Below are 21328 nucleotides of genomic sequence, written 5' to 3'. Positions count from 1 at the left end.
TCCATCATGAAACACTAACTCATCTGCATATTACAGCCCCATTCGCTCACCACCCGTGCATAAATTAATAACAATGAAAATCCTCTTGTCTCTCTTTCTGGACTCTTTCTGGTGAAATGTTCTCATGGTTGAATGTGTTTGAGGTTTAATCCTTACACTAGAGGTTAATGTCTGACTTCTTGTTGTACATACCAACCTACCAGTGTACATAAGCATGACGTGTAGTTTTTCTGCATTTTAAAACACTTGATTGGTTGATTTTCTATAAAGTGTAAACTGTGTTTTCAACACAGCTCTTTTTGAGTGGGCCAACATCGCAATACTGGGTCAACCAATGGCGTGAAATTGGGGCAGGACTATCTGTTTGGCCAACCAATGAAATACTGTAGGTTGGGACTGGGGTAAAGGGAGCAGTACGAGTGTTTGCTCATGTTGGAAAATGTATATTTTTGATGACAGTGGTACAGAAATGAAATGCTTTTAAAGAAACACTCCACTTTTTTTGAAAAAAAAAAATATTTTTTTAAACAATTGATTTTTACCGTTTTGGAATCCATTCAGCTTTTCTCCGGGTCTGGCGGTACCACTTTTAGCATATCTTAGCATAATCCATTGCATCTGATTAGACCATTAGCATAGCACTAAAAAAAATCACCAAAGAGTTTCAATATTTTTTCTAAAACTTGACTCTTCTGTAGTTACATTGTGTACTAAGACCGACAGGAAATTAAAAGTTGTGATTTTCTAGGCAGATATAGCTAGGAACTAAACTCTCATTCTGGCGTAATAATCAAGGACTTTGCTGTCGTAACATGGCTTCAGCAGGCATAGGATATTACGCACTGCCCGAAAATAGTCCCCTTAGTTACCTTCAATAGCAGGGGACTATTTTCAGGCAGTGCGTAATATCATAGGAAAAATATTGAAACTCTTTGGTTATTTTTTTTTGTGCTATGCTAATGGTCTAATCAGATGCAATGGATTATGCTTGGCTATGCTAAAAGTGGTACCGCCAGCCCCGGAGAAAAGCTGAATGGATTCCAAAACAGTAAGAAACAAATGTTTAACTATAAAAAAATGAGCTAAAAATGAGCATATTTTCAAAAAAGTGGAGTGTCCCTTTAACAACCATTCAAGCTTAATAGATAAAATAAATTGGAGCGCACCTATTCTAAATTCGTTGAAAAGATTTTGGAAAACTGATCATGTGAGAGGTGAAACTTTAAATAAACAGACGAAAAATGTTGACCTGGAGAGTTGGTAGAAGAGAAAGGGATTTAAAAAAATAGCTGTGGAGACCTACTCGAGGATAAAATTTCAGCCTTTAATATATTACACACGCTATAATCCAATACCTCACGCTACATTATGGAGACCAGAGAGGAAGACCATGAAAGACAAAGAAAGTCAAACAGAGAAGGCCAATAAACATGCAAAACAAATAAACAACACAGGAAATGAAGCACTGTATCAAAATGACCAGAAAATGTTGATGCATCATAATCATAAGTGAGATTTTTTATGGACAAGGAGTCCTACAATAGACAATATGGACCTTTCCCAAACAAAAATGCCTTTGATCTCATTATAATCATTGTTAGGTCAGTAACAGAAGTTTCATTAAAACTATGCAAATCTCTTCAAGGTGCTAGGAAAAAACGCTTTAGTTTTCCTCCTTATTAAACTATAAAGAGCCGCCGTCCCGAATACGGGACACCTAAGTTTACATAAATACCGTTGATGTAAATTTTAATCTAACACTACAAACTATATATCGTTGGAAAGGTCTAAGCCTCTAGAATAGTGTTTTATAAAATAAATTATGTAGGGGGAGTAATTGATTCATTTATGAAAAGAGTGTGCCTCAAAACATTGATATCCTGCTAAATGTCACTGTCCCGCCAGCGGGATGCATACGTTTACTTCAGTGTTTTGCATGTGAATTTTTATGTAATCATGACAAACTGTATATCGTTTGAGATCTCTAAGAGTGTAGATTTTACTTAATAGTGTTGGGTGACACCTAAGGGGTTTTAATACAAAAATTGCACTTGATTATTACAATGAAAAAAATAATACATTACAGTAAATAGCAAAACATGAATAAATTAAGAAGTAACAGCAAATAATGTCTGGAAATCTATTGATATTTTATATTTATATTTTGTTTTAGTATGTCAATGTTGTAATACAGTAATATTTTTAAACAGGTATTTAGACATGTACTGTATGTAATACTGTGCAAAAATCTTAAGTATTTGCAATTAAACAGAACTTTTATCCAAAAAATATTTACAACCCAATAACAAGAACCCAATACCCCTTAAAGATGCATCAAGACCAACGTTCATATATGTTTATACTAACATTGCACAAAATTGCTGAAATGAATAGAGCACTTACACAGCGGCACACTTTCAATGTACTGTTATTTAGTGTGTGTGTGTGTGTGTGTGTGTGTGTGTGTGTGTGTGTGTGTGTGTGTGTGTGTGTGTGTGTGTGCATGCGTGCGGCCGGGTAATTATCACGTTGGGGGGACCAATTGTCCCCACAAAGATAGGAATACCAGTGTTTTTGTGACCTTGTGGGGACATTTTGATGTCCCCATGAGGAAACAAGCTAATAAATCAAACAGAATGATGTTTCTTGAAAATCTAAGGTATCAGACAGTTTCCTGTGATGGTTGGGGTTAGGGAATGGGGCAGGTAAGGGGAATAGAATATACAGTTTGTACAGAATAAAATGCATTACGTCTATGGAATGTCCCCAAAAAACATGGAAACCAGAATGTGCGTGCGTGCGTGTGTGTGTGTGTGTGTGTGTTTCTCTCCGTCTGTTTCCAGGGCAGCCTGAGGGAGGACCACTAATCTCAGCAGGCATATTACCTAGAATACCCATGATGCACCTGTCTGGGGCTTGGAATGGGGGGGTTGAGATAAGGGGAATGACAGATAAGAATGGGGTGAAATGAAAGGGAAAAAGAAAAAGAAAAGGGTTGAGAGGAAATATGTTCCTGAAGAGAGTTGAGGTGACGTAAGATGGTCTGTCAGCTAAAGTGGACTGTTAACAACTGCGGACACAGGCAGATGCTCTTAGGTACACACAAACGTGCATACACACAGTGTGTGTTTTATAGCAAATGCTTCTGCAAGCACACAGTCCCAAAACAAACCCACTGAAATTATCCAAACGGAACAAAAATGAAAGATGACATGACATGCCTACTGTACACGAGCACATTCATCTTTGCATCCACACGCTATATAGGGGGGGTGGAGAGGTGTACATGTGTGTTCGGTCATGCTGATTTTGTGAGTTTGAGGACAGGGGCCTAGAGGATCCAACAGAAGGTGAGCAGTGATAAGACTGTGTGTGTGTGTGTGTGTGTGTGTGTGTGTGTGTGTGTGTGTGTGTGTGTGTGTGTGTGTGTGTGTGTGTGTGTGTGTGTGTGTGTGTGCGTGCGTGTGCGTGTGTGTGTGTGTGTGTGTGTGTGTGTGTGTGTGTGTGTTAAATCAAGATTCTAGGCTTATGCCTTGTCTTTCTGACATGACAGTGAAATAAACACTGATGCACACAAACAAAAAGTCATTTAATTCTTCTAAAACATAGTTCAATAGTATAGCTGCTACACAGATTGAGCTGTTAATAAAACTGCTGTGCATAATTTTGAACCAATAGCAACATCAAACAAAATTGAAAAAATACAGACCCTTTCCAAATGCCTTTGCCTATCATGCTTTACCTCCTGTTTACTATTAATTGAACGGAAGTTCTGCCACAAACTCAAACCACTAGTTAAACAATCAAAAATTATTTCATTTGTACAGATTAAAACTGATAAGGTTATATCTTTTCTTGAGTTTATTGCCATGAAATATCCTATTAATTTATTGTTATATCATATTGTATGTTTAATCGACGGTTAACTGTTTCAAGGTATACAAAGGATTTAAAGAGTCAAGTTTCAAAACCAACATCGTTTCCAAGGTATGAGCTGTGTTTATACAAAATTAATTTAATCATTACATCATGTAATTTATTAGATGCTTACATTTAATATATATTAAAAAAAGATATATTTTTGATAGAATATTATAATTTAAAGGCTTTTTTACATGGCATAAATATTGTATGTTGCTTAAAAAATTTATTGTGTCCAATTGAAAAGTTTTTATTTGTATCTGTAGACATTTTAAAATAACACATTTTAGTGTTGCAATGGCAACCATGGTATTTTCGCTTAAAATTATCATCAAAATCTCATAACTCATAGGCCCATGCCTTGTCTGTTGTTATATTCAGTCTTACCATTATGTGTTTATTTTACTAATCTCTATATGGTTCGATAGCTATATATACTGTAAAATAGTGATGATGATAGTAATTTTCTAAGCAAGTTCCACTTTGTTTTCAAGGGTGACAATAGCCTCTTACACACAGTAATTCTGGTAAATTACCATGAATTTACCAGAATGAATTTACCAGTAAATACAAAAATGTGCTGTTCACACACGCATTGCAATTCCGTATTTTTACTAGTAAGACATCATTCACACATCAGTATCAAAATACCAGTAAACTCTGAGAGAAAGCGGAAGTTACCTGTTGCGTGCGGCCGGCGAGCTCAGTGTTGTATTTTTAAGCAATGGAAGGTCAACTCTCCGTGTTTAGTTGTTTTCACATCTGTGGCAAACGCTAACGGTCGCACATTAGGCTTCACAGAGAATGTACTAAGGACGTCGACAATTCGGCAAATAGATGGTAAGCTGTTTTAAACAACTTCGGTGAAGAAATGTGGATGTTAACTTTAGCTGTGCTCGACTTTTCAGCAACATGTGTGTAGAAACGTCCGTAACAGTGCGGGGGTTAACGCGTCAACTGTATTAAAACGTTATGATTGGCCCGAAGCTGTCAGCGTGGCCTGACGTTGTCCGTTCTAAATGCCAGTAATCCTATATTTTTCGTTCACACATAGCGCTTACCGGTAAATTAATGGTAATCTTACAACCTCTCTTACTGGTAAATTGGCAGCACTGATTTACCGGAAATGTTCTGTTCACACATGACCTGTTTACTGCAATTTCCCAGTAAATTACCAGTAAAGACTGTATGTGTGAAAGGGACTAATGACAACAGAATAGGGTTGCATAAAGATTGATCACGATTAATCTATTGCAGAATAAAGGTTTTTGTTTACATCATATATATGTGTGTATACTGTGAATAATAACATTGTATAAATAATACACACACATGCATGTATATATTTAAGAAATGTTTAAATGTATATATACATTTGTATATTTAAAATTATTTTATATTATATATAATATTATAATACTTATAATATATATATATTATAAATTATATTATATTATATATATAAAATTATATAATTATTATTCACAGTTCACACACAGATATAGGTAAACATAAAACCTTTATTCTGCACTACATTAATCACGATTAATCGTAATGCAACCCTACAACAGAATCGTCGTTTGTATACTCTGCACTTCTAGGATTTCACTTTACGTAAAAAGCCAAACTATCTGTATTGGTAGATGTAATTCAAAGGAATCTAATCGAATATGGTGCATCCCTTATTATAACTAATAAATACATTTGGATTTGTATTAGGGATGCACCGATGTATCAGCCAATAATCTGTATCAGTCAATAAAAGCAATTTTTCACAAGCAATTTATTGTTCAATAGTTTAAAAACAGCCGCTAGTCATGGGTGATACATCCCGCTAATAAAAAAAAAACAGGAAAATGCAATGAATTTGAACTCTTGTAAAAAAACATTGCTAGTTTAATGTTTAATATTAATGGTCATTATATGAATAAAATCAGAAAATTTAATCTTAATAATTTAGTTAATGCAAGTTGATATAACTATCGGTATCGGCAGATACCAGTCTGAATAATCATCTATCGTACCGGTAGAATTTTTTATATCGGTGCATCTCCAATTTGTATGCAATTATTCAGGGTAATGTATTCAATATTCATCACCAGCATTCAGTGATATGGTTGAAGGGGCTAATCTGATGCTAATTTACATAATATTTCTCGCAAACATTTTAAAATAAAAGTATGGAGGTCTGGCTAATATATTACACATGGTCTTGTGTTATTCGCTGCCCTTTTATACTATAATATTGTTTACTCAAAATGTAAAATAAACAAAACAGCTTTGTCCATGTATGAGGACGTATGCTACCAGTATGTGTGCGCTTTCTTGCTAGTGCTTCAGGCATTGTTGTATGCTCATGGGAAGGGTTGTCCAGTTTAATTTGACTTCTATTATGCTGTCGAACACCAGCGGAATGGCTAATCAATGAGCTTTTATATCTTTGTGTTTGAATGCAAACAGAGATAGTCTCTCTCACTCACTTAGACACACACACACAAAAACGACCTGCGCAAATGGCATCTGCATAGAGCTATGCCATTTACACCCATGCTATAAGCCTGACACGAACACACACACGCTGCATAAAATCTAGCTGGCTTTGAGACTGTAAGTGCCTGTGCCCCCGTCGCTGAAGGGGGCGTCACTATGTCGAGCATTTCCATGGTGAACATGTTCGGTTGCTATGTAATTATGGTCTATTTGTATGAGAGCCTGCACCTGAAGTGGATCTGACTGCTGCTCATATGATTGGACATGTATGCGTGTGTTTTTGGGTGCAAGAATCAACAGCACGGACGTCAGTTTTAATTTCGCATTTGCATTAGAAGAGAAAGAAAATTGCATTCGCAGGCCTGGATTCGAGTGTGTAATGCTGAGTGTAAAGCTTACGTGTGTTTGAAAAGAAATGCATTGTGTTAATAAGTGAATAATAAAATATCGTCCAAATAAATCGACCACGTCTAATCACGTGACTCTGTCCATGTGTGAATTTTTCCAGCGATAACAAAACACAATACAACAAAAAGCTGCCACTAGCCGACTCAGTGTCTTGCAATTCTCCTGTAATTATGGCAAGGCTGCTGTCTGGATGCACAGCTCTGTCTTTACCTCCATAACTACAACAATCAGCATCTCACGGGCCTCTCAAATGCTCCTTTCTGACCTATCAGCTGAGCTTAAAAGGCGCATCTCCATGGTAACATCAAAAAAGCGAGTAGAGTCAAAAAACCATATTAACTGCAGATGGACACAATGAGGTCTAAGGGTATGAATTACAGGGGATGTCTATAAGACCACAGCTGACAACATGAGGGTGGTAGACTGTGCCTTTGAAGGTCCTTTTAATAAGGAATTTGTATGTTGTGTGTACATTTGTCAACACACAGCAGCTTTCAAGCTCTTGTCTTGTAGCACTGGCAAAGATAGACTTTTAATTTCTGGTCCATAATAACAATTTCTACAAATGCAATCCTATTAGAAAGAGAAATGGTGTTTATTTCTGGACATAGTGCATGATGTGATTGGCTAAGTAGGACATGGATCAACATGCTTTGAACATTCATATAAAACACTCATATGTAAAACCCAATCCTTCCCCCTAATCTACCCATGTTATCAAAAGGAAATCAGGGTTCCCACATCTTAGTTAACTTCAAATTCAAGGCCGTTTCAAGGACTTTCCAGGTCCAATACCCTCAAATTCAAGGACTAAATGTGGGGACACATTTCAAGTGAGAGCACGGTTATATCGTGTTACCTTTTAAGATACAATGTAACAGTTCCTTTTCGAGGGAACTCACGCTGCGTCACTGCGGTGACACTTTGGGGACGCCTGCAGGGGTAAGTGTGTCTGAATGTGTATATCAAATTTAACCAACGGTGAGGCTTAACAACAAAGACAGGGTGATGTGGGAGCCAGGAAGTATATCGTTATCTGAAATATTGCCAAAGACGGTGTTACAAGTACGCAGGAAGTATGGCAAGGGAGACGCAGCGTCTCGTTCCCTTCTCAGGAAATAACAGTTACATATGTAACCAGAGATGTTTTCATGTGTCAAACACAACTATGCAAAAAAGCATTTTGGTATGAATCAACATTCGCATACAGAAAATATCAGTATTTAAAGCGAATAGTTTAGCACGTGTGCTTAAAAAGTCTAGAATTTTTATGATATTATCCTACACTACACAGGGGATAATATGGATTTTTTTCCAGAAAACTTCTTGCATAAAATAGATTCAAGCACTTTAAATGACCTGTATCTATGTATGTATATTTTCAAAAACTTCCCAGAGCCTTGAATTTTTTCCCCCAGATTCACAAACTTTCAAGGATTTCAAGGACCCGTGGGAACCCTGGAATGATTGGGGAAAAAAAGGTTCAATCCTACACATACAGCTAAAATCTGACTGGTTGATATGAATGTCATCCTACTTTGCTAAATCATGTTAAGCAAAATGCACTCAAACATATGGACATGGTTTTGGATCTACATCCTGTTGCTGGCCCAGGAACAACACAGCATCAACCAACCGGCATCCTAAAACTGTGCAAACCCAGGTTTATGTTGTTCCAGGTCCATCAAAGGATGCTGATTCATGAAATTAAAAGCAACACCAGAGAGCGACACATAATCATACCTGTGTTACTGTTGTTTATGTGTTTGAGCCGTTTCTGGTGTGTTTTGCCATTGTAGTGTATCTGTGCTTGTGCTGCAGAGTTCAGCTGAATGTTGCACACTTCACAGAGCGTGTACGACCTGTGTTTACGTTCCCGCTTCGGACGTGCGCTGGTGGGCGTGGCATCCTGTCTCGTAAACTCCACCCCGTCAGAGGACACGCCCTCGTCCCTGGTCAGTTGTGTCAGCGTTTCATCTTCGGCAGGGCTGAAAGGCCGCTTCATTCCTGAAGAGAGAGAGAGAGAGAAAATGAGTGAAAAGAAGTTTTGACAGTCGTATTTAAAATATTTCAGGCAATTGGATAGTTGATATGAAACATTTTTTTCTCAAATACTTATTATTAATCAAATAATTATTTAATAAGTATTAAGCATGCTGTTTTTGTCTATATGAGAATATATGAATGCACTATTGAATTGACTAGAAAAAATAAGCTGATGAATAATTATGTTAAAAAAGATATTGCAGAATCTATATTAATTTAAACACATTCATCTAGTTAAACTTGTGTATTATTGCTCCACATTTAAATTCTCCGGGGAAAGAGCAGCTCTTGTGACCACTAGAGGGAGATATTAAACAACATTGCAGTTCATACAACTAATACAAGTCCTGCGTGTTACTGTACAGTATATATACAGTCAATTATGCATAACAAACCACAACATTTCTTTAAACTTATTTTGTTTTTTATTAGCCTAAACAATTTATATGCACGTGATGTATAAATGTAGGATTGGCCATACCAGCGTCCTCGAGAACTCTCCCATCTTTTCTAGATTGTGGTCAAACGGAGACGCACGCGCGCGCGCACACACACAAACACACACACACAAAATAAACATATACTAGAGCACTTATAAATACACATGAATGAACACAGGACTCATTGATCCTGAAGCACCTTCTGTACCCCACCCTTACCACGAGCACAAACACGCATCTGTCTGCTGCCAGACCCTCACCTCATAAACATACCCCACCTGACACACCACACCCAAACTATGATTGGTTAAGTTAAAAAGAAATAAACAGTAAAGTCAAACTCATCACTCTTTATTTAAATATCATCATCATCCTCAATATGACTGTGTTTTTTTTAACTAGGTTAATTTACAGTAACTTGCTGTCATTTTCATAACTGTAAACTGAGCTCACTGATGTCACTTTGACGAAATGCAAGCTGGACCTCTTGTTTGGTCTAAGTTAAGCATCTCAAAAGAGCTCTGAAGTAACGCTGTCATCTCGACACACAGCTGAAGGTGTGGCAGGGGATCAAGGGGAGTGCTGGTCCTCAGCACCACGCTGCCCGTGTCCTGTTACACAGACACACACTTCTTTCTTCCATCCTATCCTTCCCCTGGGAGGCCATATCAATCAGTGCCCTGATATCCTGCTGAAAGACCCTGATGTGCAGACATACATGTGTATTTTTGTCACACACTGACAAAAGCATAAACACCAGGACAGGGAACACAAAGAAACGAATGAGAACTGTGAGAAACTGATATAGGAGGAAGGGAGGAAGTTGTTTAGTGCTCCAAAAATATTCTGTTGAGCTGGAGTGACCTCTCATGCCCGATGGCGCCGCTGTTTGAATTTGTCTTTCACGTCAGGCTTCATACAGTATTAATTAATACTTAATTATACAGACATAAGTCCTTTAAATGGCAGAATATTATAAACGCATAAACGGACACACACACACACACACACACACACACAGTGTATATAGTCACTGTATTATTTTTACATATCTGCTGCTGATATACCATTGTGTCTTCTCAAATGTTCTTAAACCAAAAAATATTTAAAATAAATATAAAATGTCCTGATTTTGTTGGTTTTAGCATGTCCTGGTTCTGTCTCCAAACATTTTCTTCATAAAAATTTAAGATGCCCCAAAACACTTCAAAAAGACAACAAACTATTTAATTTGATTTGATTTCACTCATTGGTTTCACATTGATTTTTAATCTTTGACATGATTTTGCTCAGTCAATATTAAAGATATTAAAGGGGACATATCATAAACATTTTCCATGTTTAAGTGCTATATTTGGGTCCCCAGTGCTTCTATCAACCTAGAAAATGTGAAAAAGAACAGCCCAGTAACGTAGTTTTGGTAAACCATTCTCTGCAAGCATGTGAAAAAATAGGTCTTTGACATTTGTCCCCCCTTGTGATGTCAGAAGGGGATAATACCGCCCCTTAATCTGCACCATCCAACCACGGCACTGCCATTTAAGTGCATTTAAAAGGACACACACAAAAATGGCACATTTTTGCTCACACCTACAAAGTGCCATTTTAACATGCTATAATAAATAATCTATATGATATTTGAGCCGGAACTTCACATACATACTCTGGGGACACCAAAGATTTATTTGACATCTTAAAAAGTCTTGTGAAATATCCACTTAAATTTAAGGTTATTTTTCACAGATTATTCTTAACATTATGTAGGTTGATTTTAGAAAACATAGAAAAACACACACAGAAAAAAATTAAGTAGGCTTTTCACAGACTGAGTCAAAAATCATAAACAATTTGTCAAGCTGATCAGTTTCTCATTCTCATGTGCTCATAGGTGACGAAAGACCAAACCAGCTTCACCCTTAAAGGTGCAGTGTGTGAATTTATTGCAATGCAATGCAATATAATATAGTTAAATATGTTTTCAGTGATGTTTAAATACCTAAAATGACAAAATGAACTGTATTGTTTTTATTACCATAGAATGAGCAGGTTTTATCTACATAAACCGCGGGTCCCCTTATATGAAAGAGGGGTGCAATACCTAATGACACCTCTAGATGCCGCTAAAATCTACACACTGCACCTTTAGGACTGCCACAGTGATATTTACTATGACACACAATAAAAACATGTTAGCTAAAATTCAAAGGCTGTCTACTGATCTGAAATCACTTTTGAAAATGAAAGGTTGACACTATTAGCCACTGGCTTATGTTCACAGGAATCTATAAACAGCCAGTGTAGTTCTGAAATAAAGAGCATTATGTGGGTTTTCCACTAAAGTGATGTCCTGTCTGCCTTGGAGACATAACCCTGAGGAGCATGATGTGAAGGGTTGACCGGACACTTACTAATAAGTTTGCTGAGGACCGCTAGCATCGCTAGAGAAAATGAGTGTGTTTGCTCAGGCCATGTTGTGTAAAAATGTGTGTGTTCAGCTCATTTGGGATGAGAGGGAATTTGATGACTTCTTAACATCTGTTACCCATTTAATTCAGTTTATGTTCAGTTAATCATCTTACATTACTGTATGTTTGGGTTTATACTGTATGTTTGCAAGTGCTGTCTATTATAAAACAGGGCTTCAATCAAATGTTTTCAAATGATTTAGGATGACTGAAGGAAAGTTATTTCAGAGCACTACTTACATTTACACATTTGGCAAATGCTCCAGAGCAGCATACAATGAAATTGAAACATATTTTATCAACCCTTTCATTCCCTGGGAACCAACCCATGACCCTGGAGTCACCACGCTCTACTAGTTGAGCTACTTCAAACACGAGAGGAGAGCAAGTAATTTCCTTTTTTACGACAAACACAATCTAGCATGAGACTGTATTCTGTTGCAGTAATGCTAACAGATGCCTTATAGATCACAGAGGTTCAAAACAGCACGATCTGTCCAGGTCTCCTTTCCTTAAGCATTACACCACCACATAACATCATTATAAATTCAGAATTATGCAGGTGAAGTCAAATCACAGCGGATAGCAAACTTGCAGTGAAGGAGACGGCCGGCTGATGGTATGCATTAGCATAACTAAACATCATCTCGCTCTCCCTTTCTTTCCTGCACTTTCTCAGTGACAGTGACATTGCTTTCTAAAACAGTGCCATATTTTCCACAGGGGGAAGAGACTGGGGTGTGCTTCATGTGTCTCAATGATAAGTGACTCTCCATGAGGGTGAGAACAACAGGGGACTGCTAAATAAATGTGAGCATTATGAACAGGGCTGGGAATCTAGAACCAGTAAATTCAAACCAGGAACTGAGATTTTTATGATATTCGACCACATGAGCATCTACACCATAAAAGCAATATGAATGTGCCTCTGAATGAGGTTGAAAGGGAATTATCTCAAAATGTTTTACACCCCATTAACACATGTATTTAGCATCGTCTACTTGTGATCTGATCGACCAAAACGCATCCCAGGTGTAAACAGGGCCTGTGAGAGACAACTGTTTCACTGGAATAGCCACTTAACTGACTAGCACCATCTGCTTAAGTGTGAAAATGTCAATGCTCAGGTACACACACGCACACACACATTTACAAAATGTGCAACAAAGTCTAAACCATTGAGGGTTTAAAAGCAACTTTCTGATTCTACACATTTTTTTACCAACATGTGCACACAAAATTTAGTCTTTTATAAAGGCTGCTCAGAGGCACTGCTTATATGTCAGTGTTTAAACCTGAGTATAATAATAAGAATTCTGCGCTCAGGCCATTCAGAAATACAGTTTTTAGACAGAATCCATTAAGAGTCTAATTTAAAAAAATGGTAATTAACACGAAATCAGGACAGACGCACTTAGCGGGTTTTGCATCTGAACTCTTTTTTTTTCCTCCCTCTCTCTCTCTCTGTGTGTGTACACAATGTACATGCACACTGCACACACTGCACACGTGCACAAATAAAAAAAATGCACACACTCACAATGACACAATGCACACACTTTAACGCAGGTTATTAAGAGAAAAAACACATGAAAACCATCATTACAGTCATTAAGCAATTATTCCAGCCTTCTGAACAGTGAAGAGCAAAGTGCACAATGGTTACAAAACAGTCTTATGTCTGAGTCGTGATAGCCATTGAAAACAGAGCAACACACAAAATCCCCATAATTACTGAATCCTGCTGTAATAAAAAAACATCTGATATCTGGTTTGACTCAGGCCTATGTCATCTCAACTCATACTTTTTCCATTTGAACCCTACCAGTCCTAAATAAATGCTTACGTCTTTGAAATGTAGGTAAAGTCAATGTAACCTGACAGGGACAGGCTCAAAAAAAAAAACTAAATTTGATTTATATTTTCAGAAGAAAGGGGCTAAGTTTTGGATCAACGCATTTTGGTACATCTAAAACGGTTCCTTTAAAGGTCATCAAAATAAGAGTGATTGAGCCATGGAATTCAATACAACGTGACATTTGCATTCAATACATTGCTTCTTTAAAGATAACAGTCTACACCAGTTTTGTGTTGCATAAATCCCGGGTGACATTACAGTGTAGGGGACGGGGTCATGAATGTGATGGGACTTTTGGAAAAACTTTGGTTTGGAGGAACGATTGTAAAATTACAGCTTGACCTTCACTATCAATTACACACAGGGAGCTACTGAGCTCCCCACTTTATTATAACTGTATGTTTAAAGGTGCAATGTGTAACTTTTAGAAGGATACCTTGACAGAAATGCAATATAATATACATAACTATATTATCAGTGGTGTACAAAGACCTTAAATAATGAACTGTATTAATTTTTTATTACCTAAGAATGAGACATTTTATCTGCATACACAACGGTTCCCCTTACATGGAGGTCGCCATTTTGCTCTGTCATGTTTGTACAGTAGCCCTAAATGGAAAACCTACATAGAGCACGTTTTGTTACTATACGTTATCTTAGATCAGGGGTGTCCAATCCTGCTCCTGGAGGGCCGGTGTCTCTGCAGAGTTTTATTCCAACCCTAATCAAACACACCTGATCCAACTAATCAAGGTCTTATGCTGGGTTCCAGGCAGGTTTTCAAACCCGTGAGTTACGACTTCAAAACCACGACTCACGACCTATACGTTCCAGGCAGCCTGTAACTCGTGTTTTTACAACCTTCTACCGGTGAAAGTGCACTGGAACGGCAGTCAAACCCGTGACTTCCCACCCGTGAACTCGTACTAGATCGATGTACTCCCAGTTCAGAGTCGTGAGTCGTGGTTTTGAAGTCGTGAGTTACGGGTTACAGGTTGCCTGGAACGCAGCATTACTAGGCAGACTAGATACTTTGACGCAGATGTGTTGAGGGAAGTTTTAGCTAAACTCTGCAGGACACAGGCCCTCCAGGACCGACGTTGGACACCACTGTCTTAGATGATGACATGTCCTGTGGAGTCTACCGTAGCTTCACTATGCATTTCGAAGAGGTGTGGACTGAGCTGTTTGTTGCAATTCACTGTCTGACCGCTAGAAAGTGGCGGCTGGTGACTTCTTTTTCGAGGGCGCTCGATGCGAAGTTCGTCACAACATGTATGTAGCCTGTCATGTTTGTGGTTCCTTTTTTCAAAATATGTGTTCTGCGCATCTAGAGATCCTGTGTGCATCACGTCTCTTGTCAAAATAAGTGCCTGCTGCAGATGTGTCTAAAGAGTTTATGATAAAAGAGACGCTCGCGTTTGCCAGATACTCGCATAATCTCATGCGTAATCAGAGTTTACTGTTAAGGGGGTGTCTTGTGTGTATTTTGTGAACTCTTTCATCATAAATGTTTTTGTCGCACATGCAGCAGGCATTTATTTTGACAAAACACATGATGCACATGGTTCACACGATGCAAACAACACATATTTTGAAAACGCAAGCAACACACATGAAACTCCGAACACTTATTTTAAATTAGCGCCCCTCGGATGAGCAGCAACGAGCCACCACTGCCGCTAGATGCTACTTAAAATCTACACACTGGTTCTTTTAAATACTGTAAAGTAGGTATGTTTGCTTAAAAAGTCTAACAAACAGATCCACAATTTAAGATCACCACACCTTTTGATAAAAGTCACTCATTATTGGATATTTACTGTATGTGGAAAAATATAGAAAATATATTTGCGTTTAAAGGGCAGTTAAGGGTCCCACGTCACTTACGTGGAAGGATTTCAAGGGATTTTGTATCTTGCCATCTTCATTCCACCCCAATCACATCAGCTTCATAATATAATCATCAAACACGGTTTTACATTTACTCAGTAGCGCTATTCTCTGTAAATGGTTTAAAAATGTTGTGACCTCAAGTGATGCTTTATTAAATTGTTTCCACACATGTCAAACACTTGTGCATTGCTGGAAGGGGAGCCAGGCTATTTGCAGACACACACACAAATATCACAAAGCCCATATAAACCAAACATATAAATTAATGTGATGCTTTCTAACATTAAAAGAAACCTTATCAGGCTAATACAATAACCTTTTGCTACTGTCACTACAACCATCTGTATCAATGTATGTGTGTATCTGTTTGCGGGGGCAAGACGGTTACATTAGTCAACTGAAGGCTTAGTTTGTAACTTAAAACGTTTTCCATCACATTTGTATGTACTTTAGCCCTAATCCATCCCGATTACCCCGTCAATCATGACAGAAATACACCTGCCGAGCATACGGCACACAGACACTCACAAATATAAAATGATAGATGCATAATGTCATCTGATTTATAAGTTAAGGTGCACTCTGAATTCATCAAATATATACGGGATAAATAAAAATTGGCCAGATATAGACAATGGCACACTGTGTTGATCTTCCTGTTTGTAGTTTTACTTTAGGAAGTCATATTTTGAATGAACTTTATTTAAAGGCTTTATAGTTACAGCCAGGCTTAAAGCTCAGTGACCAAACGCACATTCCAGAAATGGCCGACCACATTTCCAGGCACGGTTAACCATGCTGCCATTTGATCATCTGTCACATACAGACACGCACACTCCAGCCGTCAGGTCAAATGCAACAACGCCAGTCATCTCTTAAATAGCTGTCGGTTTATTTTATGAACATGTATTAAGATGCATTTAATAAACACTGCATGTCAACATATGAATCCTTAGATGGCTTTCATTGTCAGAGAGTACAGTATTTATTCTCATTAGAATAACAGACAGACAGAAAACTATGTGGGTATTAATAAAAAAATATAAAAAGGGTATTAATTAAATTTGACTGGTTAATGGGGGTTTGTCACAAAAGAGCCTCTTTCAGTACAATGTATAAATAAATATCTAAATAACCCAAAAAACTGTTTTTAACCAAATGTAAGGTATGTTTTGAAAGAAAAAACAAATGAATGAATGTACTGCACAAGTAAAACTTTTTACACTCACACACAAGCCACACTCTTAAATACAGAGGTTTAATTGTGAGCGGTACACCAGGTGTTTGCATAGAAAAAATGACCTGCCTGTGTAAACATGCATCACTAAAAACACTCACTGAATGTCTGCACAGGGTCCTTACAAATATAGTTTAACATGACAAATCTACTTGTGAGGATATCTGAAGTGGTCCTTTAAAAAATTTGATTTGAAAATGTTTTCCTTACGCAATATGGGTCAGTTTTAACCAGTGGCAGCCAGTGACTTCTTTTTTCAAGGTCGTATGATGTGAAGTTTGTCACAGCATGTATGTGTGGTTCGTAATTTCAAAATATGTGTTCTGCGCGGCAAGTGATCCTATGTGCATTAAGTGTCGTCTTGTCAAAATAAGTGCCTGCTGCAGATGCATCTAAACGGTTTATGATAAAAGAGACGCTTGCGTAATCTCATGTGTAATCAGAGTTTACAGAGTTAAGGGAGTGTCTTGCGTGTATTATGTGAACGTGAGCGTCTCTTTTATCTTATTCAGTTGTGACGCATGTGCAGCAGGCACTTATTTTGACAAAACATATGATGCACATGGTTCACATGACGCAACAAACACATATTTTGAAAACACGAGAAACACACATGACACTCTGAACACATATTTTGAATTTGCGCCCCTCAGATGAACAGTCACAAGGAGGTGGTTTTAACTAACATTAGCTAGCCCGACTGGAAACAATAGCTAAACATGTTATTTGATATGTTCGTGTTTATGTAAAAAACATATTTTATACAAAATGGGCTATATGAATTTTTTTTACACCCAAAGCTCACACACTTTTCTGCTTATCTCATGTTAATCTTGTATCCAAAGAGGCTTTGGTTTTATCAGATGATTTGATGCAGTTTTACTTACCGCCTGCAACTCATGACCCGGTTGGGACAGTCTCATTTCTGTGCTATCCAGCGTTAAAGGTGACATAGAATGATTGAACGGGGTATTTATTCTTGTTCTGTGATGTGACAAGTAGACAAAAAATTTTTTGTTTGGGTCTGTAATGCCTTAGAAGCTTCCTAAAAACCTCTCTCAGATAGCTCTATTAGGGTAGGGGATTTTAAACAAGTGGTTTTGCACCTATTTGGCTCCCCCTACTGGCTTTACTTGCAATCTCATTACTGATTGGCTGACTTTGCTGCCACTCAAAAAATGTAGCCAATTATTTTAAAGTGGAGGGGCAGTGAGATGCCTGTGATGTCATAAGCATCAGTTTTCAGATTGGGCCGTTTTCTGGCTGACATTTCTAAAAGAGGAATTTCTATGAGACTGAGATGTTTAGCATGTCTAGCACTTTTTGTATGTTCGTGAATGCGGGTAGACTACCATTATTCAACAAAGACAAGGTAAAAAAAATTTTTTCATTCTCTGTCCCCTTTAACTAAACACACTTGCACAATGCTGCTGCTTCCCCGGATAAACAAACTTTATCCATTGTTTCCATAGTGCTGGGGTCTTTGGGTAGCTAAACAAGCATACATTTCCCCCACAAACAAGAACACACTTCTTTGGTAACTTTGATTTCCTATCAGCTCTCAGTTGATGTGTGAGTGCTAAAGTGCCCATATAAGGACTTCCGCTGTACTTCCTGCACTATAAAAGAAATAACTTTCCGAAACTTGTACGAACTCTGGCCAAATCATTTACTGCAATAGATTTGGGTGACAATGAAGTCCCTTTTAAAAGACCCTTTTAAAAGGTCCTGATAGGTACACAAATGTATGCATTTAGCACCAAAATGTACCTCTAATGTACTAAAATCCACTTTTTAGGAACAAAAGTGTGGTTTATAAAAGGATACTGACCGAGTGATAGCTTTGTACCTTTTAAGAGAGTGTAGAGTACAGTAAATATCATTACCGCAGTATTAAAACCATTGAGGTGATGAGAGGTCGTTACTAATATAGCTCCTAAAGTCTGTGTGTGAAGGTTCTGCAAAGGTTATTAGGTATAAACCTGGACTGTGCTGTGATAAGCTCACCAGCTGCTGTTGTGCTTTATTGGTGCTAAGTGTGCTTTATTGGCATGACAAATACTGAACATTTGTATTTGCAAAGCATTTGCAGCAGAGCTGTGTACAAAGGATATAGTATATAAAGTTTTTTGATTTGGATAAGCAATCGGTTCAATCACTGATTCTAATATTTTCAGCCAATGCAATTTCTAATAGAGATCTCATAAATTATTTGCTCTCTTTTTTATTATTTTTACTTATTGTCATTACTACAGTACCTAGCACATTTTTAGATTGTTTACTCTTTAAAATAATGTTGTACAGATCATGCGCAAGAGTTATTTCTATGTGTGTGCGCGTGCGTGTGTGTGTGTGTGTGTTTAGCCTTTGATACATATGGGATAAAGTCTGGGTGAAACTGTGGGGTGTTAATTGGACCCAGAGGGCAAAAGTAATTGTTGTCATACTCTAGGATTACATGCACGCACACACACAAAGCATAATGTCCAACCTAAAAGTAAGTGAATCAAATTAAGTGAAGTAGGAAAATGCAGAAATAAAGGGATAAATAATTGTCTGCCGAAAGCGGAGGACCAGTGTACTCTGCATTCCTGCGGCCCATACCTCCCAGAGGAGCCTTGGCAACCCAAAACAGTTTAAGAGCAAACATGTGCCAGGATGAGACATGTGCTCGACTAGGGGACACAAGTCACCCCGACGCACAAACACAAAACACAGACTTGTCACGACTGCCCACCTGCTTGCATTTTCCACAACACTGAGCTCCTTAGAATATTGTAATGAACCTATATTTATGACATGCTCTCATACACACACACACTTACTGAGGGTGCATCCTTAGACCTTTGAATAATTTTAGGCCATTTCACATGCAGAGACCCTCTTAGCATGTGTTTACATGCTCTTTCACACGTTACATATTCATCAATGCAATTCACACATGCACACACACACACACACACACACACACACACACACACACACACACACACACACACACACACACACACACACCACATAGGCACTTAGACAGAGAGAATCAATGGTGATGATGTGTTACTGTGGAGAAAACAAAATTGCACTCAAAGTGACAGATGTGCTACCATTAAAGCGGTAGCTGAAGAGAGAGAGAGAGATAGGGAGCGAGAGAGGGAGAGTAAGAGAGAAAGAGATTTCAGGTCACTCTATAATAGTGAATTTGAAGTTTTGAACCCATCTTTGAAAAATTATTTAAAGGGACACCCCACTTTTGCTAATTTTCCAGCTCCCATAGAGTTAAACAGTTGATTTTTAATGTTTTAGAATCCGTTCAGCTGATATCCGGGTCTGGCGCTGGCACTTTTAGCATAGCTTAGCACAATCCATAGAGTCTGATTAGTCCATTAGCATCCTGCTAAAAAATAACCAAAGAGTTTTGTGATGGTCAGGGTTATGGACTGGGGTAGGTTAGGGGGAATAGAGTATACAGTTTGTACAATATAAAATGCATTGCGTCTATGGAAATGTCCCCGAAACCACATATGCCAACATGTGTGTGTGTGGCAGTCTTAGTCTTATGTAATATTCCCCTTCAAGCACAATAGTGGGGAGTAAACCGTGAAAGCAAGACACTTGGCCAGGTTAAAAAGAACATTTAACAAAAGAGAGAGGACAAAAAGATGATGAGGGAATAAGAGATGGAGAAATCTCTAGAGGTTAGAGGATCTTGTCCTCTCTGTCAGTAGACAGCAAAGGCAATCTGGGAATGACTGTTTCCATAGGTCTGTGTGTCCAAACAACACCCACTCAGTACAGATGATAACAGCGTAGTGGGCATCCATATTCAGAGTCAACTGAAGAAAATCTCACTCTTTTCATCAGCTGTATTTGGAGTGAATCAGACGTCACATTTAACTGAAGAAGATTATGTGTGCCAAGGTCAAAGACAGGCAGAAAAAATCATTTAAAAAGCATTTAATGGGCCATTCTAATGCTATTTAAAGACAAAGAAGAATAGAAGAAAGAGAGAGAGGGAGGGAGGGAGAGAGAGAGAGAGAGAGAGAGAGAGAGAGAGAGAGAGAGAGAGAGAGAGAGAGAGATAACATTACAGTCAATGGGTTAGGCTTAGTTCACCCAAAAATGAAAAGTTTCTTTCTTCTGTTGATCAGAAAATATGATATTTTGATAAATGATGGTAAGCACAAAGTTGACTTCAGTAGGAAATATGAATACTATGCAAGCCAGTAATACCGTATTTTCCAGACTATAAGTCGCTCTGGAGTATAAGTCGCATCAGTCAAAAATGCATTTTGAAGAGGAAGAAACATATATAAGTCGCACTGGACTATCACTCTAAAAAAACAAATGGTGCTATATAGCACCAAAACTGTTGCTTTGGATCGTAATCATAGAAGAACCGTTTTTAGTGCCATATAGCACCGGTGAAGCACCAGTGAAGCACCTGTGTAGAACCATATAGGGGCCATATAGCACCACTATAGCACCACATATGGTTCTACAAAGCACTATATGGTTCTACACAGGTGCTTCACTGGTGCTTCACCGGTGCTATATGGCACTAAAA

At 38.0% G+C, this 21328-nt stretch overlaps 1 protein-coding gene across 3 annotated transcripts in view; it reads right to left on the bottom strand.

Moving 5' to 3' along the window:
- Positions 1–21328, bottom strand: part of znf385c (zinc finger protein 385C) — an 86452-nt gene that overhangs the window by 53066 nt on the left and 12058 nt on the right. For all 3 annotated transcript variants that reach the window (XR_012336354.1, XM_065279720.2, XM_065279729.2), the window contains exon 2: positions 8563–8826. Coding sequence is in view for 2 of the 3 variants with exons in the window: in XM_065279720.2 (XP_065135792.1) it covers positions 8563–8826 (264 nt within the window). In the remaining variant the exon portion in view is untranslated. The remainder of the gene's footprint in view (positions 1–8562; positions 8827–21328) is intronic.

This window comes from Paramisgurnus dabryanus, chromosome 3, assembly GCF_030506205.2.
Source record: "Paramisgurnus dabryanus chromosome 3, PD_genome_1.1, whole genome shotgun sequence".
Taxonomy (NCBI): Eukaryota; Metazoa; Chordata; class Actinopteri; order Cypriniformes; family Cobitidae; genus Paramisgurnus; species Paramisgurnus dabryanus.
This window is presented reverse-complemented; position numbering and strand designations above follow the sequence as displayed.